Source organism: Equus quagga, chromosome 9 (assembly GCF_021613505.1).
Source record: "Equus quagga isolate Etosha38 chromosome 9, UCLA_HA_Equagga_1.0, whole genome shotgun sequence".
NCBI lineage: Eukaryota > Metazoa > Chordata > Mammalia > Perissodactyla > Equidae > Equus > Equus quagga.
Genome location: NC_060275.1, coordinates 19408330 through 19431865, shown reverse-complemented (window position 1 = coordinate 19431865; position 23536 = coordinate 19408330). Strand labels below are relative to the sequence as shown.

The window sequence follows — 23536 nt, the reverse complement described above, 5'->3', positions numbered from 1 at the left end:
TGTGAATGCCAGGGGAAGGCTGGCATGGTTTCTTTGCTGGAAGAGAAAGAGTCTCTGGTGAGTTGAGGATTTTCTGCCAACTTCTCCTATGCCCAGGGGACAAATTTGAAAGTCATTTCAAAGTTAGAAGACTTGGTGAGGAATTTGATGTGCTAGATGAAGTAGAAGTGGTAGATCTGCTCTGGGATTTCTAGCTTGGGAATTTGAGTGGATCATGCTAACACGGAGTGATCCAGAGTTCAGAGAAGGACAGAGGCAGAAATCAATGCAGGGACAGGGACAGAAATCAATATAATGGGCTCAGTTTGGGACGTGTTGATCTTGAGATGATACATGTCTATGGGTGCTACAAGTCTGGAGATTTGAAGTGAGTCTGGCGCTGAAATTTCAGCCACGAGGTGTTCTAATTCAGGTTCCCCCAAAAGGAGAACCTGAGACACAGATTTGAGTTCAAGTAGTTTAGTTGGGAGGTAATGTCTGGGAACAGACTAAAAGAGAGAGGAGAGTGAGACAAGGAATGAAGAAAAGCCAATAAAGTGTGTTATTGAGTTGCTTATCTCAGAGGGCAGCTGGAGTTCAGTCTTACTGGAGACTCTCTGAGAAACCAAACAGAACTACATGGTAGTAACCACTTCAGAACTATCCCTCTACAGATGGAAACCTGGAGCATTTACCCACTTAGCACAGCCCCCATTGGTTGAGGGTTGCACCGAGGAAGTGTTAACTCCTCCATACTTTCTGCACTCAAGCAGGACCTTCCACACTGCAGAAAAAGTCCTGAGGCATGAAAGTGAAGAGACACCCAGAGCATTCTTACGTATGCATGGAGCTGTTCAGCGCAGCTGCACTAAAATCCAGTGGGCTGAAGAGTGTCACATCAGCCAAAGAAGACTTGATCATAAAGAAGGAGAGAAGGTCAGCAGCACTAAATGCTGCAGAGCTAAAACGGGCTGAGGTCATTGCTGACCTTAGTGGTTAAGAGTGGAGATAAAAGCTTCATTGCCTTTGGAGACTATAGATGTAATTTGAGGAAAGGGAGGTAGAGAGGTATAAGCAACTCTTACAAGAACTTTAGTTTTAAAGGGAAGGAGAGTTATGCTGGCAGTTGGGAACATGGAGGTGGGAGCAGTGATGTGCTGGAAAACTTCAACAATCAATTCTCAGGACACAGAAAAATAAAGTCCTTGTTTGTAGCATTTGCTGATGTCCGCAGTGTAAATACTCCCATCATGGCTGATTTCAGGCTACTAAAGTGAACTGTCTTGCAAAATTCCTGAAACTTTAACAATCAGCTCTTGTGAACTGGGAGGTGTTAGCTCCAGCACACCACTGGATGGGAGATGAAGGAATGTTGTTGCTGACCTTCTCATTGTTGTCGATAGGAGAAAATTTTAACTGTGGGGACTGAGCCAATGAAGAGGGAGAGATAGAAGATACAGGAGCAAGAGTATGGCGAAAATTCTGGGAGCCAAGTCCTGAAGGAAGCTGAAGGGGATGGAATAAAAAGCACCATGGCTAATTACCTTGGGATGGAGTAGAGATATGGTTGAAGGCCATGAAGAGTTTGGAGGTAGAGTGTAGAGGCACTGAGGAAGTAAAGTGCATGCCTTGGGTGGAGGGGCTTCCATTTTTGATAGATAACATCACCTGCTGAGAGTCCAGGCAGGAGATGAGAGTTGGGAGCACTCAGGACCTCAGGCAACAGTGGAAAGAAGAGACTGCGGAGTCAGAGACCTGGGTGTGAGTACTAGCTCCACGGCTCACCTGCTGGGAAAGTTGGGGCAAGTGACTCAACCTCAAGCCTTAATTTCCACATCAGTAAAAACCGGATAAAGTGCTTACTTCAAAGGATTCTCTTATGGGTTAAAGAGATAAGCATGTGACAATGAGTAGCTGAGGACAGTAGCAGCTAGAGTTTGCTGAGCACTTAATCTTGTGCCAGGCACAGACATGATAATCTCATCTAATCTCACCGTAACCCCATAAATTCTGTTATATCCCGACTTAACGGGTGAGAAAACCTCAGTGAGGTCAAGTAATGTTTCCAAGCGCAGAGAGCTAGTACTTAGTAGAGCCAGGATTTGAACTTGAGTGATCTGGCACCTATATTAACCACTGCATAGAACTGCCACCCACAATACCTGGCACATAGGAGCCAGTAGATGACAATTTTGTCCCTTCCATTAGGAGGGAGAGCAGGATTTGAAGAGCTAACAAGTGGCCCAGGAATGGTGTTCAATTAGAGATGAATGAAAGACTCGCTTCACAGTATTCACACGTGAGGTCAGAAATCATAAACCAGTCATAGTGCCAATCAGCACAGTCCATAAATGTCTGTCAAAGTGAATGAGAAGCTAGCTTCTTTCCTGTGAGTCAGTTTTGGCTGAGGTGCTGGAAGGATTAGGAGGGCCCCGAGACTCGGAGGTGGGGAGAGCAGGGGAGACACAGCGAGGTAGGGCCAGGCCTCTCACTTTCCTCCACTAGATCGGACCCTACCTATCTGTTGGAAGGAAGGACAAGTGGAGGGTTACATGGAAGTCCAGTAGGTGGAACCCAACAGAGATTTACACTAGTCATCGTCAAACCTATCCCCTCACCCAAGCCAAGGTAGCCAAGATGTATTTCCAAAGAACCAATGTTCTCACCACCTTCCCTCCTTTTTTAGTTTGGGATGGGAAAAGAAAGGCAATTCTTGAGTGCTCTGGAAACTTGAAGCCAGGACACTGACCCTCAATGGCTGTCACCTGACGCCAGAGAGATAACAATGGCGGCTGGGTTCTGGACACCTGGCCCTGCTTATCTCCTAAGTCGACACGAACCTTGGTAACCTGATGGGATTGTTTGGCCACTTGGGCAGTTTCTTATGAGACTAGAAAGCAAGAGAGCTCTACAGCACAGAACGCATGGCCTAGACTTTGTGCTTCCCTCAGAAGCTCTCTGCTTCCCACGTGAGAAGGCAGGAAGGGGACTCCAAAAGCCACCCGATTTTCTGTGCAGCTGTAGATGGTGTGAAGTGTGCAGTTTTATTTACTGGTCAGGCATCTGGTAAACCAAGGCCAGTGTTTCACCTAAGAGCAGCTGTCAGGAAAAAATGTCAGTAGGCCACAGCTTTGCCTCCTGAGGACAAAAGCCTCCCTGGCCCGTCTTCCATGGGGAGCAGCTCAGTTGAGCTTCCAGAGAGCAGGACATCGAGGCACAGGAGTCACCTCTCATCTCCTGGAACAAAGAGATTGCAGGTGGACCCAGCAGTTGTGAGTATGACAAACTGTCTCATATTTTTTAATGAAAAAATGATACTTCATCTTTCTAATGACAGAGAACTTGGAGGTGGCTTCCAGTAATATATGCCTTTTTTAATACATGGCTCGTCATCTCAGAGCAATGGTAGTATGAAGGATGGAGCAGCAGACAAAAGGTTAATAGAGCATTGGGCCTTTTTTAATTGAAAAAATGACTGAGGGAGCCCACAGCAGACCGAGTGGCAATAGTATTCCAGACTGCAAGCGCCATTGCGGAGACTTACTATTCATCTGGGGGTAGAGCAACGAACATCAAACCGTGTCACCAAGCCTCCACAGGATCAGCACTCCATTCCCAAGGAGGTTAATAAGCAACACACAGTATTTTTCAAAAAGATATATATTTTTAAAAATATACCTCTCTCTTTTTTATTGTTCTTGATTTACTATTACCTCTAAGAAAGAAACAGACCATGTGTTGGCACAATTTGAATCAATTCTTCTTTGTCAATGTGTCTGACCCAAATTTAGTCAGATCTTCCAAGACTAGTCCTTGTTCTGGGCAACGTTTTATTTTTTCATTTGGGCAATAGAAAAAATATTTTAACTTCAAACAGCACTTTCTGAAAGGATCCAGTGTGATATAGAAATGAGTCATTTTTGATGGGCTAAGCAATATAAAAATGAGATAATGGGTGAAGAAGTGCTTTGAGGGTATAAAAATGTAAAGACGAATTTCCCCTTCAACTTGATCTTCGTGTAACTGCATTTGTTCACATCAAAGATTTTCAAAATCTCCCAGGGAAACTTGAAACCTGCAGCCTTTTGAGTCATGCAGTACATAGGGCTGAGCCAGGAATAGGCGAATATGTGAGTGACTCGGCCCGAAGTAAATAAGGGGCTACCATTGAACCTTGAGCTTCCCATGCATTTCACAACCAGACATGACAAGCCTATTCAGAGGACTTGGGGAGTTGACTCAGCAGTGGAAGAGTTAGCCATGGAGCTGATGCTAGGACACGAATGGTGCCCCCAGACCCATCATGCTCTGCACCCCTCCCAGCTGACACCTTGTTACCCTTTACCCAGGTGAAGAGAAGTGGAGTGATCAAGATCAACAAACATTAGTCATCTCCCTCCTACCCGAGGCCCAGGCAAAGGCATTCCTGCACATGATGTAAGGGTGAGGAGACAGTGCTCTTCCCATCAAAGAGCTTGCAATCCAGCGGCTATAACACAATCACTGTAACTCTTCTGGCTCTTTCCAAGCCCCAAAGATTAGCAGTTTTCTGGCCTGAGTTACCAGAACATGTGCTCTCAGCAATTCTCTTGCCCACAAACAGAAACAATTCTAAGGCGCACTCCTGCTTCTTAGAAACTGAGTAAGAATTTATTTACACTCATGAAAACTCAAAATTTGTCTGCTAAATACCAATCTAGAAAGACGGCTTTGACAAAGGGCTTTGCTGGTTTTGAAAGTGACATGGGCATCTAGTAACGATCATCCCTATCGAGCACAACCTTGCAATGAGGTTCTTCTGCAACGTTCCATTGGGTCTTGTAGGACACAAAGCTGCTCTGTTGTCATTCCAGTTTTATTTAATGCAAATACCACAATTTTCAAAGACAAAGTAAAATCAGTTTGCCTTTCTACTCTAAAACAATGATGGGATTTTTAAACTCTAATCTTCTCAGTCTTTGAAGATCTCGAAAAGATAAATGGATGTGGGAGAAAGATTTTTAGCTCCCTGAGAAGTTAAAACATCATATTTTGTCCCCTGAAGCCCTCCACTGTCTAGAAAAGACAAAAATGGGGAGTAGAAGGGTTGACGACATCTGCATGGACATTTTTTGGCCAGCTGATGAGGGGTTAATTGGGGCTAATTTGAAATGCACAAGCTAGAAACATTTTCCCTGGAGAGCCCATGACAGCATCTTCGCTTCCCTTGCAGTGAGATGACGGCTCCCAGCTCATTGTCAGTTGCACTGGGGATCTCAGAGAAATGTTATGTACATGGACCCAATAGAAAACATAAAAATAATAAATGAAACTAATAATGCAAAAAGGGTTCAGGAAATAAGTAGTCCCTTCTGACATGAGCTGTGCTGGAAGCCTTGGGGAAAGAAGGCTGGAATATTAAATGAAAGATGTAAATTGTAAAAATTGGAGCTGTAAATTTTCCTTTGGAAGAAGAGGGAGCCAACAGTTATGTTCAGAGAAAACTGAGCTCACGAAGCTGGTTTCCAGTTCAGGTTCAATAGCAGGAGAGCAACCCTCCTCCCTTCCCCAAAGAGGCCGTGGCTCAGGGGCAGGGAGGTGTGGGGAGGGCAAGGAGGGAGATGGCCGAACAGGACTTGCAACCTGAAGTCCTTGTTAAATAGAATGTGCTGTTTCCATGGGGGCTGTAGGGGCTGATGGCAAGGCAGGGCAGCAACTCCTTGTTAAACCTTTCCTTTCTCAGCAGAGGCCTCCTCGTCACCACCTCCTCTCCCCTGAGATGGCCAACCAAGGAAATAATGCCACAGTGGCCAAGTGGGAAATCTTGACAAGGACGAACAAAAAACCTAATGAGGCAAACCTGCTCGAATTTGATCGAAATGTTTCTCCAAGTGAGTGCAGGGCCACAGGAAGGAAACATCCAGACATTCGGTCTGTTTTGCTCTAAAAGAAGGAAAGAAGAGAAGGAAGATGGAAGGATCCTCTTGTAAAGAGGAGACTGTTCTTGCTATTTGTGTGTCTCTATTGATGGTTTTCTGGTCTTAGTCAAGGTGCTGACCTAATTTCATTTGGTAGGTCATCTTCAACTCAAAGTTCACTGGGATTACTCAGACATTCTGTAGGCTGCAGCCATCCAGAGAAGCCAAATCTCACCCAATTCCATCCTTTCTCTGAGGCAGCTTTGGCACGCCATCCCCATCTGAACTCAGCCTCGACTCGCCTCCCAACTACCTGCCCTCCACTCTCCCATTCTGAGCCTGAGAGCTGTGGGGTCAATAGCAGAGGCCTGGTGCCCTGCATGGCCTGATCCCTGAGTCATCTTCCCCCTCTGTTGATCTGAGATGCAAAGGATCAAAGCAATCCAGGATTGACAACACCCTGTTGGCATGTTATGCCTGGTCCCCACCCCCACAGTGAGCATCGGCAGCGTGTGAGGGACAGGCCTGGGGTGCAGGTCCTCTAGCTCACTAACTCAGTACACAGCCTTCATTTATTAACTTGTTACTCATTCAGCAAATCTCTACTGAGCACCAAGTATGTGCTAGGCACTGGGCCTACATTAGGAAGTGGGGCAGTCATGCCCAACGTCTTCATGGGACCTTGTGCAATAAACACCAAATATGCCCTGAACGCCTGGAGAGGGCCACAGGAGCTATGATTCTTGCCCTCCAAAGGTCTCCTTCCAGTTGGGGAGATTATGCCCGGGCTGCACAAGTGAAGGAAAAATTCCAAGGCAATGCATCCCCACTTCACAAAGGAGAGAAGCAGGGCTTGACAGAAATAAGCCGTAGAGCTGGGTCCAGAACTCCATCTTCCCTCTCAGAGTCTGCTGCTCCACGTGGCTGCAGAATGTGAGGATCCATGTGGCTGCAGACTGCGAGGAAGCACCTTTTAAAACGATTTCTTCGGAGGCCTTGGTGGCTGCATCTTGGACTGCACCTCCTCTGTGCCCTCCCCTGTCACCACCTGGCCATATTGCAGCCCAACGAATCCTCACCAACCAGCTGGTAGAGTCCCTGTAAGTTTCATTGTCACCACTATCTCAGCGTGAACCAGCTGTCTTGTGTCCCAGGGCTGCTGTAACAAAGCAGCACAAACTGGGTGTCTTCAGACAACAGAAATTTATTCTCTTATAGTTCTGGAGGCTGGAAGTTCAAAAATCAAGGTATCAGCAGGGCCATGCTCCCTCTGAGACCCTGGGTAGAATCCTTCCCTGCCTCTTCCTTGCTCCTGGTGGTAGCCGTCAGTCCTTGGCATTCCTTGGCTTGTAGACACAATACTCCCATCTCTGCCTTTGTTGTGACATGGACTTCTCCCTATGTGTCTCTGCCTCTGTGTCCAAATTTCCCTCTTCTTATAAGGACACTGGTCCTATTGGATTAAGGGTCCACCCTACTCCAGTATGACCTCATCTTACTTTAACTAATTACGTCTACAATGACCCTATTTCCAAATAGGTCACGTTCTGAGGTCCTGAGAGTTAGAACTTCAACATTTCTTTTTGGGGGGACACAATTCAAGCTACAACACCAGATCACACCAAAAGCTCACCAAAGTTCCATTGAGGAAGCTTCCAGAACTGTTGTGCTGCAAGGGAGAAAAGAAACAGCCTCCATGTCCCTTCCCTCACCATGACCACTGTGCACAGAAGGTGCCTTCAATCCATATTTACTAAGTGATTCTTTGCAATCTCCTCACCCCAAACATCACTGTACCTGCTTTTAAAAGCAGAGAACCACAGTGGCTGCTAGTTTTTCAAAAGCACAGCTTAGTTTCACAAAACCCCACTCATTTTCTCCTCCAATATTTATTATACACACACTCTTTGAAAGCCTCTTCAAAAGGCACTGTGGGGGCTACAGAAAATTTTTAAATGTGCTCACTTGAAGTAATCGTGGTAAAGATAAAGCAAGAAAACAGATGACCTCTAGCATGCCAAGATATTTAATTCCTGTTGTCTCCTCTCTGGGAAGTAAGCTGGAATTTAGCTGAGATAAGTATTTGAATCATGTGCCCTTCAAGGACATGAGTGCAAAGCAGGCTCCTTAGCTGGTGAGTGAGCCTAGCCACCTACCCGTGTGATTCTCTTCTTGTCAGTGTCTAGACCTGCGCTGTCCAAAATGGCAGCCACCAGCTACTCGTGGCTGTTTAAATTTAGTATTAAATTAGTTCAAATTAAATAAAATTATACATTCAGTTCTTCAGTTGCACTAACCACATTTCAAGCACTCAACGACATGCAGCTACCCCATTAGACAGTGCAGATACAGATTTCCATCGTTACAGAAAGTTCTATTGCACAGGATTAGACAATGCAGTAACTCGAGTGAAGAGGTAAAAATGTTGTTGCTTTGTAAAAACAAAATGGTTCCCATAAGAAAGTAAGGGCTTGAACAGATGAGGAAAGTGAAAAGGAAGTGAAGACAGCTCTTGAATAGAAAATCCAAGTTGGAATCCACTACAGAAGCAAATGTCCATAGTGATGAATGGAAGTGGTGATCTGGCCACCTGCGAAGGCCCTGCGCACATCCTTTGTGAATGTCACAGGTCCACTATGTGGCCGTTGTGTCCTGCAGAAAGTGGCAAGTGCCACCAGAGAGGGCACCTCCAGGCAGTGGGCATGCCAAGCTGAGAGGCATCCTCTGGCTATAGGATCAGAGAAATATTTATGGAGAAGTGGCATCCAAGATGGACCCAGAAGGTTCGGTGGGGTTCAGAAGACCTGCAGGGATGAAGGGAGAACATTGCAAGCAGAGAGAAACATGGGAGGAGTCTTTGCTATCCTCCCTAGATGCAAAGCAACAAGGGGAATAATGTTCTCCTCGAGCTTCCAGAAACTACAGCAAGTACATTTAAATTAAAAAAGAAACTCAATACAAATGATTTATACTGATACATATGTAAGACACAAGAAGCCTACAAATGGTTACTAAGATAGGATAAGATGAAAATTTGGAGTCAGATCCCCGCCTCAGCGGCCTGCCTTTTTAGTACTATTCACAGCCCACAGTTCTAGTTCTTTCTCAAAGGCTGCAGGAGGTAGAAAGTGGGAGTCTCTGCTTCTCCAGTCCTGGTCTACCTCAGGAGTCAACCTCACACCCTAGCTGTTCCAGGCTAACAGGATACTACTAACATTTCTCAAGGCAACCATTCATTGTGCGTTTTACAGGAATTCACACATTACACTAAATTCATCTGCTGAGGGATCCCTGCCTCTTGCATTGAAGGCGAAATTTCCTTGATCACCAGCCCCCCTTTCGAAGCCCAAGTCCTGAAGATTTCTGTTACCTCTTGTGAGAGCTACAGGGTCCCCTCCCTCTGCCCCTCATTGTTCCTGCTGTCTCTGGGCTCTGGGCCACCCAAACCCAGGGCTCCTCCCCATTCACCAGCGTCCATTGGGGATCCGACCTCACCAAGCATTTCTCGAATCTTCTCTGGAAGAAATGGAGGAAAGCTCACTTGGAAGGGTGCTCTGTGCATCATTTCACATTTTATTTGCCCTTCCTTCTCCCACCCGCACCTGTGAAGTCCCATACTCTGCCCCACATCCCAATCCCTCTCCCTTTACTTTGCAGAGCAGCTTCTGCCTTCCTCAGAAGCCAGACGGTCGGTCGATACCCAGACCCTGGGGGCTCAACCCCAAGTGAGCTAATCAAGGGATTCTTTCCACATCAGAGGCTCTCCTTTGTACCAGCTCCAAAGAAAAGAAATGTTCTCCATCTCAATTCAGATTCCATATCAATCTCACATAATCTTCTCCACAGCCCTATGGCTAGGCACAATTATTGCTCTCATTTTGCAAATGAGGAAACTGAGGCTCTGAGAGGTTAAGTGACGTGATGAAGGTTATGTAGCATGACCGAGGCAGGACCAGTTTATAAACACAGGTCTGTCTGTTTTCAAAGCCCTTAGCCTGACTCTCTCCCCCACTGCCTGAATTGACCCAGTCAGAACCTTATCCCACGGCTGCCCCAAGGGGAATGGGGACACACCAATCAAAACACAGTGGGGTTTACAGAAGCTCTTTCCAAGCCATTTAAAATGACTGGGGAAATAGAACCCTCTGGAAAACATGTAAGATACCATTTGGCAAGAATTCTAATGAGCCTACAGGCTCTGCAGTGCACATGTGGACTGTATCTATTTTGGGTCAGGAATGAAGGATTTATTCCCTCCATGAATCAGAGAATAACCATTGTTATTATTTAGCATTGATTAATTGTTCCTCTGGCCCTCTAGGGCTCTCCACAGAGTTCTCAGAAAATCATTAAGCTCCCAGGGTTGCCTGGGCCTCGACATTCTGGGTAAAGAGCTGCACTATGAGCCCTGCCAGGATGAGCCAGGCCACACAGCGGCCTGGCAAGGGGACCACATAGGTAAGATGGCCCGGTCTGCAGCAGGATGCTCCACAGCCCCTCGCCCCATCCTAGCCCACCTCACAGCAGCTCCCGGGGGCATGGTGGTGACTCAAGCAGAGGAGCAGAAATCACAGACCTCCACTTCCTTACAAAGAACCCAAGCAGGCTCCGCATGTCTTCCACATTGAGGACTTTGGGAAATGCATAAATATTGCATAATTACTAATAAGGAAAGGATAGCTCTTCAGGAATAATTACAGCAGCCAACGCATCAGTCGCATTTGCGCAGGCCTGATTAAATGTAACGTTGTAAAGGGAGCCGAGCAGTGAATTTTCATCCTGACATCCAATAACACTCCTGACCCTTTGGATATTGTCCTCCCTGGAGGTCAAAAATATGAATAAATTATGGTTCTGACAACCTTGACACTGAGTAGAGGTGGGATGAAAAGCTCTCTGGGAGAAAAAAATCTGACATTACATTTCTGATCACAGAGAATAAAGGAAAATCCATATCCTAATTTTGCTAAATTTAGGCTTGACGGGAAGAACAGAGAATAACCTTTGACGTGATGTTTATTCAGGAGGCAAGGGGCTCTCAGAGCTCAAAGCCAAGACACATCCTCTGTCATTCAATGTGAAGTGGGAGTTACTTGTTCCCACGGACAATTTTTATTGATTAGAAATGATCAGCCCAGGGATAATGCCATCCACAGGCATTGGCTCTGAAGCAATATTGTTGAATAGTTATCGGTCATGCTTCCAGTTAGATCAAATGTATATCCAGTGCATGGGGCCATCCGTCATGTGTGAAGAGCCTCATTTACAGAGACAACTGAACCAAGGCAATCAGCCTGAGATCTGCTAAGCTAGGAATTTATAACAGTTGGGCAAAGAAGGGTTGTCTCTTGTTTTAAGTTCTGACAGTGGGTGGGGGAGGAGCAGAAATCAAAGCCTGGAAAGAGATGAGTAAATTACTCAGGTGGCCTTGGGGAGACTGTCTTTGGGATGAAGGGTAGGGGTCAATGTACAGAGCCCGTCCATCCATCCCTCCGAGCCTGGAGCCTATCTGCCATGAGTTCAAAGACCCAGCACATGAGACATAAAACCTACCAGATTTGTCATTTCAGCAGCAGGGAGCACGTCCAGGCAGGAGCATTACATCACTCAAAAGGCTGGTCTAATGGCAGGAGAGGGATGAGCAAACGCCCTTGTCCTTGGACATCATGACCTTGATTTGTGACATCAGCGGCATAGTAACCTACTCAGCAGCCAATATGGGCTCCCTTCTCTCCCGAGTCCAGAAGGGCCCATCTGCCCATAGGCACAGACCCCAGTACACTATGACCCAGCTCACAGCTGTTTGTAGCCCTGTTGACATTTCCATGTCACAGAACAATGAGTAGATTTGATTTTGTAACTTAACAGATTTTACCACTTTTCCTGTGGCTTCCACCATTCCTTACCTTCAAAATACTTCCTCTAGATGCTTCCAAGCAGTAGAGGGCAGCGGTTAAGCATCCAGGCTGTGGAATCTGACTGCCTGGGTTCTAAACCTGGCTTTACTTCTTGTGTGTCACGGATGCTGTGATGTACCACCCAGATGTCTCCTTCAGGACCAAGGCACTCTTTTTCCCAGCTGCTGCAAGGAGCAGTGCCACATAAAGCCATACGGCAGCCTATGGCAAGAGGAAAAACAAATACTACTAATCATGCTTTATTTGAGAGACGTTTGTTCATCATGGATGGTTGCACTCGTAATTTTCTACAATTTTGCATTAAAATACTATTTATCTTGATTGCTGGGGTTTGGCACCCCTTAAATTTTGCACCAGTGGTGAGTGCCTCTCTTCTCTCAGTTTAGTCCTGGCTGGGACAGGGAGTATTGGCTGCTGATGGCTCAGGGTTGAGCAGCTCTCCAGGAATAACCCTTGACTGGAGGAAGCTGCCTCACCCTGAGTTATGCCCCAAGGATGTGGGAGGCAGTCCACACCCCAACAAGTGGTCAGTGAGGAGGTTCAAAGGCCCAGCCCCGGCACTCAACTAGGACAACTCCCAAGGGTTATCTCATCTCCAGAGCTCCCCGTGGGGTCACATGTTGGTTTCCTAGGGCTGCCACACAAGTACCACAAACTATGTGGCTTAGAACAGTAGAAATTTATTGTCTCAGTTCTGGAGGTCAGAAGTCTGAAATGCAGGTGTCAGAGAGGCGTGTTCCCTCTCAAGGTGTTAGAGGAGGATCTGTTCCAGGCCTCTCTCCTAGCTTCTGGTAGCTCCCTGATTTGTGGCAGCATAAATCCAGTATTCACATGGTTTTCTTTTTATAAGGACACCACACATGTGGGATTAGGGGCCCACCCTACTGCAGTGTGACCTCGTCTTAACTGATTACATCTGCAATGACCCTTTTTCCAAATAAAGTCATATCCTGAGATGCTGGGAGTTAGAACTTCAACATACCAATCGAGGGGGACACAATTCAATCCATACCTTGGGCTAAACTGCGCCACAGCACAACCATCCCCTCTGCCCAGTCCTGTCCCCTGCCTGCCATTACTCCCTCCAGGTGCTAACCCCAGAGTAGCTTCCCAATTATTTTCAGTTATTTAAAAAGACCCATCTACTCCAAGTTAATCCGGGTCAAAACTTCAATCTCATCCAACTTGACACACACGCTCTCTACTTCCCCGGTATTTTGGACCTGGACAGGGAGGTGTCATGATTACTTACTCATTCCTCCCCAGTTCAGCCCCTTGGTCTGCCTTTTTTCCTTCTCTTCCCCTTGACCATCTGAGCCCCTTCCTCCTCCGATGTACAAGAACAGGGGGGAGCAGCTCTCACTTAGCTGGAGCTGTTGCAGTCTTCTCTTTTCTAACACTGACTCAACACTCACACCCCCTGTGTGACAGGCCTCTTGTTGGGCATGGAGTCCTTGGCATTGTTGAGGGAGTTCTGGGGTAAGGGAAGTGGGTCCCTGACCTAAGCACACACCCTGGCCAGTTCCTGCCTCAAAAACTCGAGCCTAGCTACCTCTCATTGTGTTTTGGCCCTCAGGCAACCATGCACCCTTGCCTCACCAAACCATGGGAGGTCAGGGAGTTATGTTGCCACCCCTGCTCTCTGCCCACCCTGCCATCTTTCTCCAGGTCTCTTCTCCCCTCCTCAGTTAGACAGAGAGATCAGCAGGGCTGCTGCATGAGCATGAGCAATCAGGAAATGAGATGTAAGGCTCCTCTTCCCACAGACATGCCCCATCTTCACGAGGGACCCTCTTAAAGCCCCCTCTGCTAATGATAGTTTAAGGGGCATGCCTTTCCCACCCCCTGTGGGGAGGAGAGAATCACAACAGTCTCCACCGAACCAATAAATCCCAAATTCCTCCCAGCTCTTTCTCTGTCTGGTTTATTTCACTTAGCATAATACACTCAAGGTCCATCCATGTTGTTGCAAGTGGTACGATTTTGTCTTTTTTATGGCTGAGTAGTATTCCATTGTGTGTATATATATATATATATATATATATATATATACCACATCTTCTTTATCCATTCATCCATTGATGGTCACTTGGGTTGCTTCCACGTCTTGGCTATGGTGAATAATGCTGCAATGAATATAGGGGTGCATAAATCTCTTTGAATTGGTGATTTCACGTTTTTTGGATAAATGCCAAGTAGTGGGATAGATGGATTACATGATCTGTACTTTTGCCCAGCCTGAGGGACATGCTGCCCCCATCACTTTGGCATGGCTTCCAAGAAGAAGCCCTGGCTGATGACTCCCAGGAGCACCAAGCCTGGCACAGGCTCCACTTTCTGTACATTCCATGCATTTTCTGAGTTTAAAATGCTGCTTCAAAGTGGCCAGCACTTCCCTATCTGACCAGGGATTGGTGACTGCCAGGTTGTTCTTGGAGGTATCCCCAGGCTCCTGGTAATACCCTGGCCTGCCTACCCAGGGTACTCCATCAGCTGCTGTCTTGGATCTTCTTCAGTGCAAAACCCAACCAAACACCAGTCCCAATTACTACTCCATAGAGGCCATCGTAATCACAGTCTAGAAAACACCCAAGGCACCAGACACTCACCCTGCACCCTCCCAGCCTCCTCCCCAAGTCTCCGTCACACGCTCCTTGGGCTGCTGGCTGCCATTTTCTGCTGCAGGGAAATATGTTTTCATGCAATTTCCTCTGGACGCAGATTTGGGGGCAAACAGGGGAAGACCATCTGCACTCAGCGTGGCCACCCCTGGGGCTGTGCAGCCTGGAGGGAAGGCCCTGCTCACAGAAGCAGAACATGACAGAATGAAGGCCGTCTGAACCACCAGGCACCCAGCGTTGGCTCTGGTCCTCCTGTGAGACCTCGGACAAGTTACTGATCATCTCAGCGGCTCCCTTTTCATCCTCTGTAAAATGGGCATTCATTTATTCCATGGACATTTGTTGAGCGCCTCCTGTGTGCCTACGTCTCTGCCTTGTGTAGCTTACAGCCTGCTGGAGGAAGTGGGTGGTGAGTATGGAGTTGGACGTGTGTTGAGGGCTATAGGCGAGAAGTACAGCAGGCCACGGGGCAGGCGAAAGGCCACCCCCAGGGTTTTGCGAGTGGCAGTGTGTGTGAGAGAGCTGGGCAGAGGATGCTCTTTGGGTATGAGGGGTTGTTTGGTCATACGTAAATTTGGAGGCACTGCTTGGATGCGCATACTTACTAACTCTCACCTTTCATGAGCCTGAATGGTAGAAACAAGGAAGAGAAAACCAGAGACGGATTAACATTTTCACTCATTTATCCCTTAGGCAAACTCTACAAAGAGATCAAGAAAATGAACTTGACCTTGAAATCAGCGTCCATACCCTTCCCATCTGATAGGTTCCAAAGTTTCCACCTTCTACCTCTTGGCTCAATTCTTGAAGCCTGCTCTGGGTTTGGTCCATCTCTCATATCTTCTCGCCTGCCTCTTCTCCCTCTCCCTTAACTTCAAACTAAGTTCTTGGTCAATGGCTTTCTCTCCAGCACCCGTTCTGACATTAGCCCAAGATTAGAACTGTTGGGTTTCATAGGAAATTAGTCCTGGAATTGATCTGTGGGGCAAATATCTATCTATGGGAAGGGTGGTCCTCCCTGCCTTTTCCAGTGACTCTAAAACTCAAAAAAAAAAAAAAAGGAATGCAGAAGGCAGTCCCAGGGTGGGCCTCTACATAGCTATTTCAACAAGGTGAGTTTGAAAAAAAACAAAAATTCTCCTTTCTAGCAGAAAACAGATTCACCAAATCCCACTCCAGCCTCAATTCATCAGTCCTGGAGCTCAGGGTAGGAGGGGACATATAATCCCCCCTTGGCCCAGTGGCAAATTATGGACTTTGGAGTCAGTTAGTCCTGCGCCCAATGACTAAACTTGAGCTCTTCCATGTACCAGCTGCGAGATCTTGAGGAAGGAACTTAATGCCTCTGAGTTTCAGGGGCCACCACTTCTACAATGGAGACAACGCAGTGGCATTTGCAGTTTTATCAGGATTGGATTCTAAAGTCAGTGCCTAAGGAAGGAATCACTGTTGGCTGAAGCTACCCTTGAAAACCCCTTAAATCAGCCACAATTCAGTAACAGTCTCCCTTCTCCTCACTGGAGATCAACACAGCACCACTCACTACATGGATTGGGGTTTTTTAGTTTATCAAAAGAGGCTATGGCTGGTTTGTCTTTGGGGTCCAGGTTATGTGGAAAACAGCTCTCTTGAAATATTATAATTACATTCTTGACAGGAAGATGCTCACACTTTGGAAGGCACTTGGAACCAAATCTGAAAAGCAATTTTATGTCTCCTGTCTCACCCTTCTCCACACAGGCCGTCTTTCAGTGGAAGCATGATGGAATAGCTCCCACTACTTAATCTCCCTCTCTCTCTCTCTCTCTCTGAGTGCATACAATTTGTTATGGGTTGAATTATGTCCCTCCAAAAAAGATATACGGAAGTCCTAACCCCCAATACCTTAGAATATGACCTTATTCTGAGAGACAGGATCTTTACAGAAGCAATCAAGTTAAAATGAGGTCATTAGATGGGCCCTGATCCAGTATAACTGGTGCTCTTATAAAAAGTGGAAATTTGGACACAGAGACACATACAAAGGGAAGGCTGCATGAAGACTCAGGGAAAGGAGGGCCATCTATAAGCCAAGGAACACCTGAAGCAACCAGAAGCTGAGAGAGAGGCTTGGAACAGATTCTCCTTCACAACCCTCAGAAGAAACCAATCCTGCCAAAATCTTGATCTCAGACTTCTGCCCTCCACAACTGTGAGGCAATAAATGTCTGTTGTTTGAGCAACCCACTTTGTGGCACTTTGTTATGGCAGCCCCCCAGAAACCAATACACGGTTGGATTTGCCCAAGTTAAATGTGTCTTTGATGAGACTCCCCTGAAATACCTACCTTGCAGGATCTTTGTGAGAATCATGAGAGCTAAGTTCTAAGTGAAGTGCTTAGTTCTGTACCTAGGACATACGAAATACTCAAGTGAGCTCTCACTTATTATCACCTCTTCAATGCAGGAAAAGGGCACTGGACAAGGAGCCATGAGACCTTTGGTCTTAGTCCTAAGCAAGTGTGTAAGTAAGGCACATCTCCCTGGGCTCAGTTCTCCTTGGCAAAATGAAGATTTGGATGTGTATGTTTTCTTCCAGCCCCGACACTCTGGAGTTCCATAACACGTGGAGCTACAGGACATCAGACAAGATGCCAGATTAGAACGTCAGGGTGTGCGTTGACCCTGAATGGGACTCCAGGCTGGAAATATTTCAGGGTCATTCTGTGCTGGGCCAGGGGCTAACATGATGACCTCCTTGGGCTTGTTGTACAGAAACAAAAAATCAAAAGGACAAAATTCTATGTCTTGAAATTGAAATCTAACACCTATCCCTTTCACATCTGGTCACTGCAGTTGCTTTGTTTCTCTGGTTTGTGATGTTTGTAGGGAAGAGCTGCTTTTTCTACTAACTTATATCTTTTTCCAAATAGAAAATGTGGAATCTGCTGTACTCCAAAAAGTGTTCAGCTGGGTGAGGCCAAGGCATTGGAACTCCTTCCCCCAAGACAGCCTCATCCCATAGCCCCAAATTACCACTATGTTGTATTCCTACTGCTGCTGCTTCTATACACCTAAGGACCTCAGCAGAGACAGCTACGTCATCAGCTGGGCTAATGCAAGATGAAAATGCGGCACCCTGGCCAGGGGTGAGGAAGTCAGTCTCCTCTTCCCGTGGGCTGGCTCCCCAACCCACCGCAGATGGGCAACCCAAAGGTTTGCAACTTCTGCACTGGGATATGCCCAGGATCTGGATCAGGGATGGATAAGGGGCCCCAGCTGAGTCACCTGCCAAATGCACTGTGCCACTGCCAGCCCAGAGAGGGGATGGCTGCCACCAACCCCAAGCTGATGACGGGCACACACCCGACCCCTACCCTCCCTGTGTCCACACTCAGGCCCTGTGCAAGAGCAACAGCAGTACACAGCAACCCACCCCCCCCCCACCCCCGCCAACCAACACCCAGGCAGGGGGTGGCAGTGGTTTAGAGGAGGGGAGAGGTAGGGGGAGGCTGGGCAGGGCCTATGGTGCCAGAGGACTGGGAAACAGGCACCTGAGAACTTTTCCAGGGGAGACAGGTGGCCCTGGGGAGGTGACATTGTGCTTAACTGAGGCCCCAAGTCCCTGGCACACGTGCCATTGTCTCATCGGACTTCACTTACAAAACACAAATTCAGAGACAAGATGAGTAAGAATTTCAAGACTCAGGAACAGTGGATCATCAAACCCCAGGCACCAGTCCTTTTTGAGCCCAGGGCCCTGTGTGACTGCCCAGCTATACGCACCCTTGAAGCCAGACCTGGACCTAAAGTGTTCACTGTGCAAAACAAAAGCCATTCGAGCTCATCGCCTGTGGGCTTTGGAGCAGCAGCCGAGGGGGAAGGCGTGTGCTTTGGAGGCGGGCCAGGCCTCAGTTCAAGCTCTGGTTCTCTCGTGCCCCGGGAGATTTGGAAACAGAGACAGAGTGCACTGCACGATGGCCGCCCCTTGGCAAGGGCTCAGTAAGTAGCAGCTGTCCCTGATAGAGTGGTGCGTATCCAACAATAAGGCTGCAGAGGCCAGATTCAATCCTATAAGGTGGTCCCGCAGCTCTGGTAGGAAGCGAGCAAAGGGCAAGGGGAGGAATGCAGACAGACACAGAGGAAAGACTGCCCGCAGAGCAGCTTATAAGGGGCCGGGGTAGGGCAAGAGAACATCACGTTTCTATTTAGTGAGCAGTGAAGCCATAAAGCTGGGCTTATCACCGGTCTAAAGGACATTTTACTTTAAAACTGAAGAAAGTAGACATCGTGGTGCAGGTCGGGGTGGGGGCTGGGACGATGACAAGAAACAATCAGTCATTTGGGGAAAATTAAGCCTGTTGTCTATGAGTTTAAATATCCATTTGAATATAACCAAAATGCTTCGGAATCCAGTGCTTGGAAGTAATTATGATGATGGATTCTGCATTTTGTCACACAAAGCAATTAAGGGGTCGGATTTCACCAACATCTTCAGCCCATTAAGAGATCCGTATGGAAACTGGCTATGTTTTCACTGACTCTGATGAGACTGCACCTCATTTGCGGTGCTCTCCTGCACCGGGCACACCAGCTCCGGCCACAAGCTGCAGGAAGCAGGTAACAGCGAGGGGCCAGAGGAACCTGCCCAGCCTGCTCCCCCAGGACTCTGCGGCAGTTTAATACATCACCATTGTGGCCCCTGTCACCTCTGACAGCAAATATGATTTTAGCTGTCAGGCAGCTGACAGAAAACAAAACATAATTTACAGCCAAATTCAGCCTGCAGAAGCACACACCTGGCTCCCAGAGACTGGAGCTGCAGAAACACACCCACAGGCAGGATTTTGCTGGACCAGCTGAGAGTGGGTGAAACCCCCCTGCCAGGCGGGTCAGAGCTTGCTGGGGGAGGAAGCGGGAAGCGGGGCTGTAGTTACCATTTCTTACAACTGTAGGTTCTGAAATACACTTTGAGAATCTTATTACTAATACGATGTTCTGCCATTATTATACTGTTAGCAATAGATTGCCTACTGAAGCAAGACCTTTTTTGGCTAATTCCAAGGGGAAAATGAGACTTTGTTTCTTTCACTGCCTGCTTTGCAGATTGAGTCTTCTCAGTCAGTGACATTGGGGAATGTCCTTGTACCCTTGGAAAAGGACACAATTTGAAAGTCCCAAATTCTTACTCTGGCTACCTGGGGTTAGAAAGGATGGGAAGGGGTTGAGAGAAAACATCTGGGAAAGCATTGGGACACAGAAATGTCAAGATCTGTTTTCAAGCTTGGCAGTGAGCTCTCAGAACTGAACAGACGAGTGTGTATATGCATGTGCTTGCATGTGTCCTAAAGGAAGCAAATTTGCATCGGAAATAACTAGAATGAGCCAAGCAGATTAGGCAATGGAAAATCTAAGCTGTTTGTGAACATGGTAAATGTCACACTGTGGGCTGTTTCAAAGGATCCTCAGCAGCTGCCCCACGGCTCTGGGCACCGACACCTGGAGCAAGGAGACCTGCCTTCTAGTCCGGTTTGTTCTTAATTCCTTGTGTGACCACCATTCAAGTGACGAAGCATGGCAGCCAACCAGTCAGGCCTACGCAGGTTCAAATCCTGGTTTCATCACTTACTAGCTCTATGACCTTGGCTAAATCACCAAGTCTTGCTAAGCCTCAGCTTTCCCCTCTGTTAAATGGGGATAAAAAGTATACCTACTGCAGAGGGCTGCAGAATTAAATGAGATGAAGAACATTAAGGTGCAAAGCATAGTGGCCAGCACATAGTAGCTGCTCAAGAAATGGTACCATATAGGGTACATATAGGTTCATTTAACGAGCAATGATTGAGCACCTATTAGGCACAGGCACATAGCATAATATGGGGGTTAATAGTATGGGCCCTGCTTTCAAGGAGCTCAGCAGGGGAGCAGATAACGCAAGATGAGAAGAGGTAAGACCCTGGAGAGTGACATCCGGACAAAGCACCCTGGAGTTGAGAAGAAGGAGAAAGAAAACTTCAAGTCAGGGAAGTTGTGCACATCACTTAATTGATCTATTCATTCATCTCCCCATCTAGGGAAGGGAATAATGATCCACTCTTCTGTTACCTCTTAGAATTGGTACAAGGCCCCAAACAAATTATAGATATTAATAAGTGTTGGAAAGTGCAACAGCCTAAAAACAACAGGAGTATGAGAAGAATGAGGATGGCAGTGACATTGGTAAGAGTGAGAAGGATTCTTGGAAACATGTAGCTTGGTGGTTTATGAAAACTGGGAGCAGTTCTCAGGTGCCCCAAATTCACAGATCGCATGGGGCCTGAGAATTGTATCTTGATTTCAAATTCCCAACTCCACTGTAGTACAGGCTTTTAGCAGAAACACATTCAACTGCTTACATACTTATAAATAGGAAGCTGAAAAGTCAGGTGGAAAAAGTGGTACCAAAAAAACTTAGCTTTCTCTGAAACTTGTGCTAGCAAACTTCCCAGGGAGCTCAAGAAAACAGGAAGATCAGCAACCCAAGTGCAGTCTATGCAACCACCAGACCGTGTGCTGGCTCTGGTTGGAATTGCAATTTAACCGTTGGTAGCCTCATTTTATTAAAAAAAAAGTCCTCCTGTTTGTGTATTGTCCAGCAAAACTTCCGTACCTATTTACATGTATCTGGAAGAGAGAAGGAGAGTGTTCATTTGCAAATCATGCATAGACACAGATTGCTATCTTATTAGTTTATTCATTACTCCTTGACAAACATTTATTGAAAGGTATTATGGGCTGAATTGTGTCCCCCTAAATTCATATGTTCAAGTCTTAACTCCCAGTACCTCAGAATGTGACTGCATTTGGAGACAGGGTCTTTAAAGAGGTGATGAAGTTAATATGAGGTCATTCGGGTGGGCCCTAATCCAATATGACTGTGTCCTCAATAAGAAGGGGAAACCTGGACACAGACACTGCTAGAGGGAAAACAATGTGAAGACAGGGGGAGAAGACAGCCACCTACAAGCCAAGGGGAGAGGCCTCAGGAAAAACCAAACCTGCCAACACCTTGATCTCGGACTTCCAGCCTCCAGAACTGTGAGACAATAAATGTCTGTTGTTTCGTCACCCAGCCTGTGGCACTTTGTAGCCCTGGAAAACTAACACAAAGGGCTTCTATGTGCCAGGCACATTGCTGGGTCTTGGGGACGTGAAGAAGAATAAGACTGTGCCCACCTCTAGTTCATAATCCAGTGAGGGAGGCAAATTCTTACAAATACAATGTGACTGATGCTGGGCTGAAACGCAACCAGGGAGCAATACAGGCATATGGAAGAACAGGATTGCTCTGATTGGTGGGTGGGGGAGGGCATAGGAGTGCGTACACGCAGAGGGCTCCTGCTAAAATGACTCAGGTTCAAAATTGCGGTATGACTTGACTCATTGCTCGTTCCTCAGTCCCAGGTGTTTTTGTGGGTTTTTTTTTTAAGGTATGCTTTTTGGTGAGGAAGATTGGCCCTGAGCTAACCTCTGTTGCCAACCTTCCTCTTTTTTTTTCTCCCCAACGCCCCAGTGCATAGTTGTGTATCCTAGTTGTAAGTTATTCTAGTGCGTCTTTGTGGGATGCCACCATGACTTGATGAGCGGTGGGTAGGTCCACGCCCAGGATCCAGACTTGTGAATTTCAGGCTGCCAAAGCGGAACACGCGAACTTAACCACTCAGCCATGGGGCCGTCCCCCTCCTCAGTCCCGGTTTTGTGTTGGCCAATCTCTAATTAATGAATCATGTCTCTTGATATAGCAGGTAGGTTGTCCTTATCCTTTTGGGCAGTAAATAAGCATAAATTCTTGGGGCTGCAAAGTCTCTTGGAGTTTTCTAATTCCATCAGGCAGCCTGGTGAAAGGTAAAGTCAGCTGCCATTCTAGAGAGGCAATAAACAAGATCAGGAATATTCAAATAGAGACAGCAACAAGGTGAAGGAAAGAAGGGGAAAAAGAAAGAGAGGGAGGAAATAAAGAAAGAGAAAGGAAGGAGGGAGGGACAGAGAGAGAAAGAAAGGAGCTTCGTCCAAATTTCACACACCTCTAGAAATAAAGGCTGCATCCATGGCTGCATCACGTGGGTAAAGTCGATTGTTAGACTGTTTGGTGTATGTGGAGCCAAACAAAACATCAGGAGGGTTGCCCGAGGTTTCTGCCCTCCTCCTGGACATGTAGCTTCACCCAGTCTCACCCAGGAGAAGGCGGTGTGTCTCAGGGAAGTGAGAGCAGATGCAACCACACCTTTAAGCCCCATCCCTCCCTGACCATAGGCCAAGACTGTCCCCCTCTCTTCTGAAACTAATACCTCATCAAGCTGCCTGCTGTCAGCCCCGACTACCATATGTACACCTGCATCAGTCACCCATACCTGTCCCAGCCAGGAGCAGGGCCTGTGAGAGCACAAGGAGCCTTAGGGCTCCTCTAGCCAGTGGTCCTCAGATTTGCTGAGCAGCACCTGCAGACAAGTTAAACACGCAGACTCTCAGGTGCTACCCCAGCCATCAGAGGTCCTGGAGTGGCGGCCAGAAGCCACATTCTTAACAAGCACTGAGTGATGCCAGTGGGCCACACTTAGAGAAACACTCATCCAGCAGGATCCTTTGAAATACAGATGAGAAAATTAAGGCTTCGAGTGTGGTGACTTATCCAAGACCACAGAGTCAGCAGTGGTAAAGCCCATCAGAACTCCATCATCCTGACCCAAAGTAACAACAATATGAACTCAACATGGTCAATTCCGTGGGCCACAGGGCTTTGCCTACTCCCCCTGCCTCTTCACCTCTCCCCACTTCCTGAAGTCTTCTTTACAAAAACAGAACAAAATCAGAGGGAGATTAGAATTTGGGGTAAGAATTCTCTGAATGAAAGGTTGGGAGCACTCTAAACCCTTAAAATATCTATGTCCATTTATTTTCTCTGTCCTCCTCTCTTTCCATCTCCTATCTGTCTATTCTACAAAGGGTTTAAGACAGTGAGATGAATTGTGTGTGTGCTTGTTGGAATGAGCAAAAGGCTAGTATGAGATGAACAGTCCAAAAGCTAAATAGGGCCAGCCCAACGGCATAGTGGTTAAGTTTGTGTACTCCACTTTGGTGGCCCAGGGTTTGCAGGTTCGGATCCT

General features: G+C 47.0%; 1 protein-coding gene across 1 annotated transcript in view; it reads left to right on the top strand.

The window, feature by feature from the left end:
- The first annotated feature begins 823 nt into the window (after positions 1-823).
- Positions 824-23536, top strand: part of ST8SIA3 (ST8 alpha-N-acetyl-neuraminide alpha-2,8-sialyltransferase 3) — a 92303-nt gene continuing 69590 nt past the window's right edge. The window contains 3 exon segments of the mRNA XM_046672029.1: positions 824-915; positions 6782-6976; positions 10198-10334. Of these exon segments, the coding sequence (XP_046527985.1) occupies positions 824-915; positions 6782-6976; positions 10198-10334 (424 nt within the window).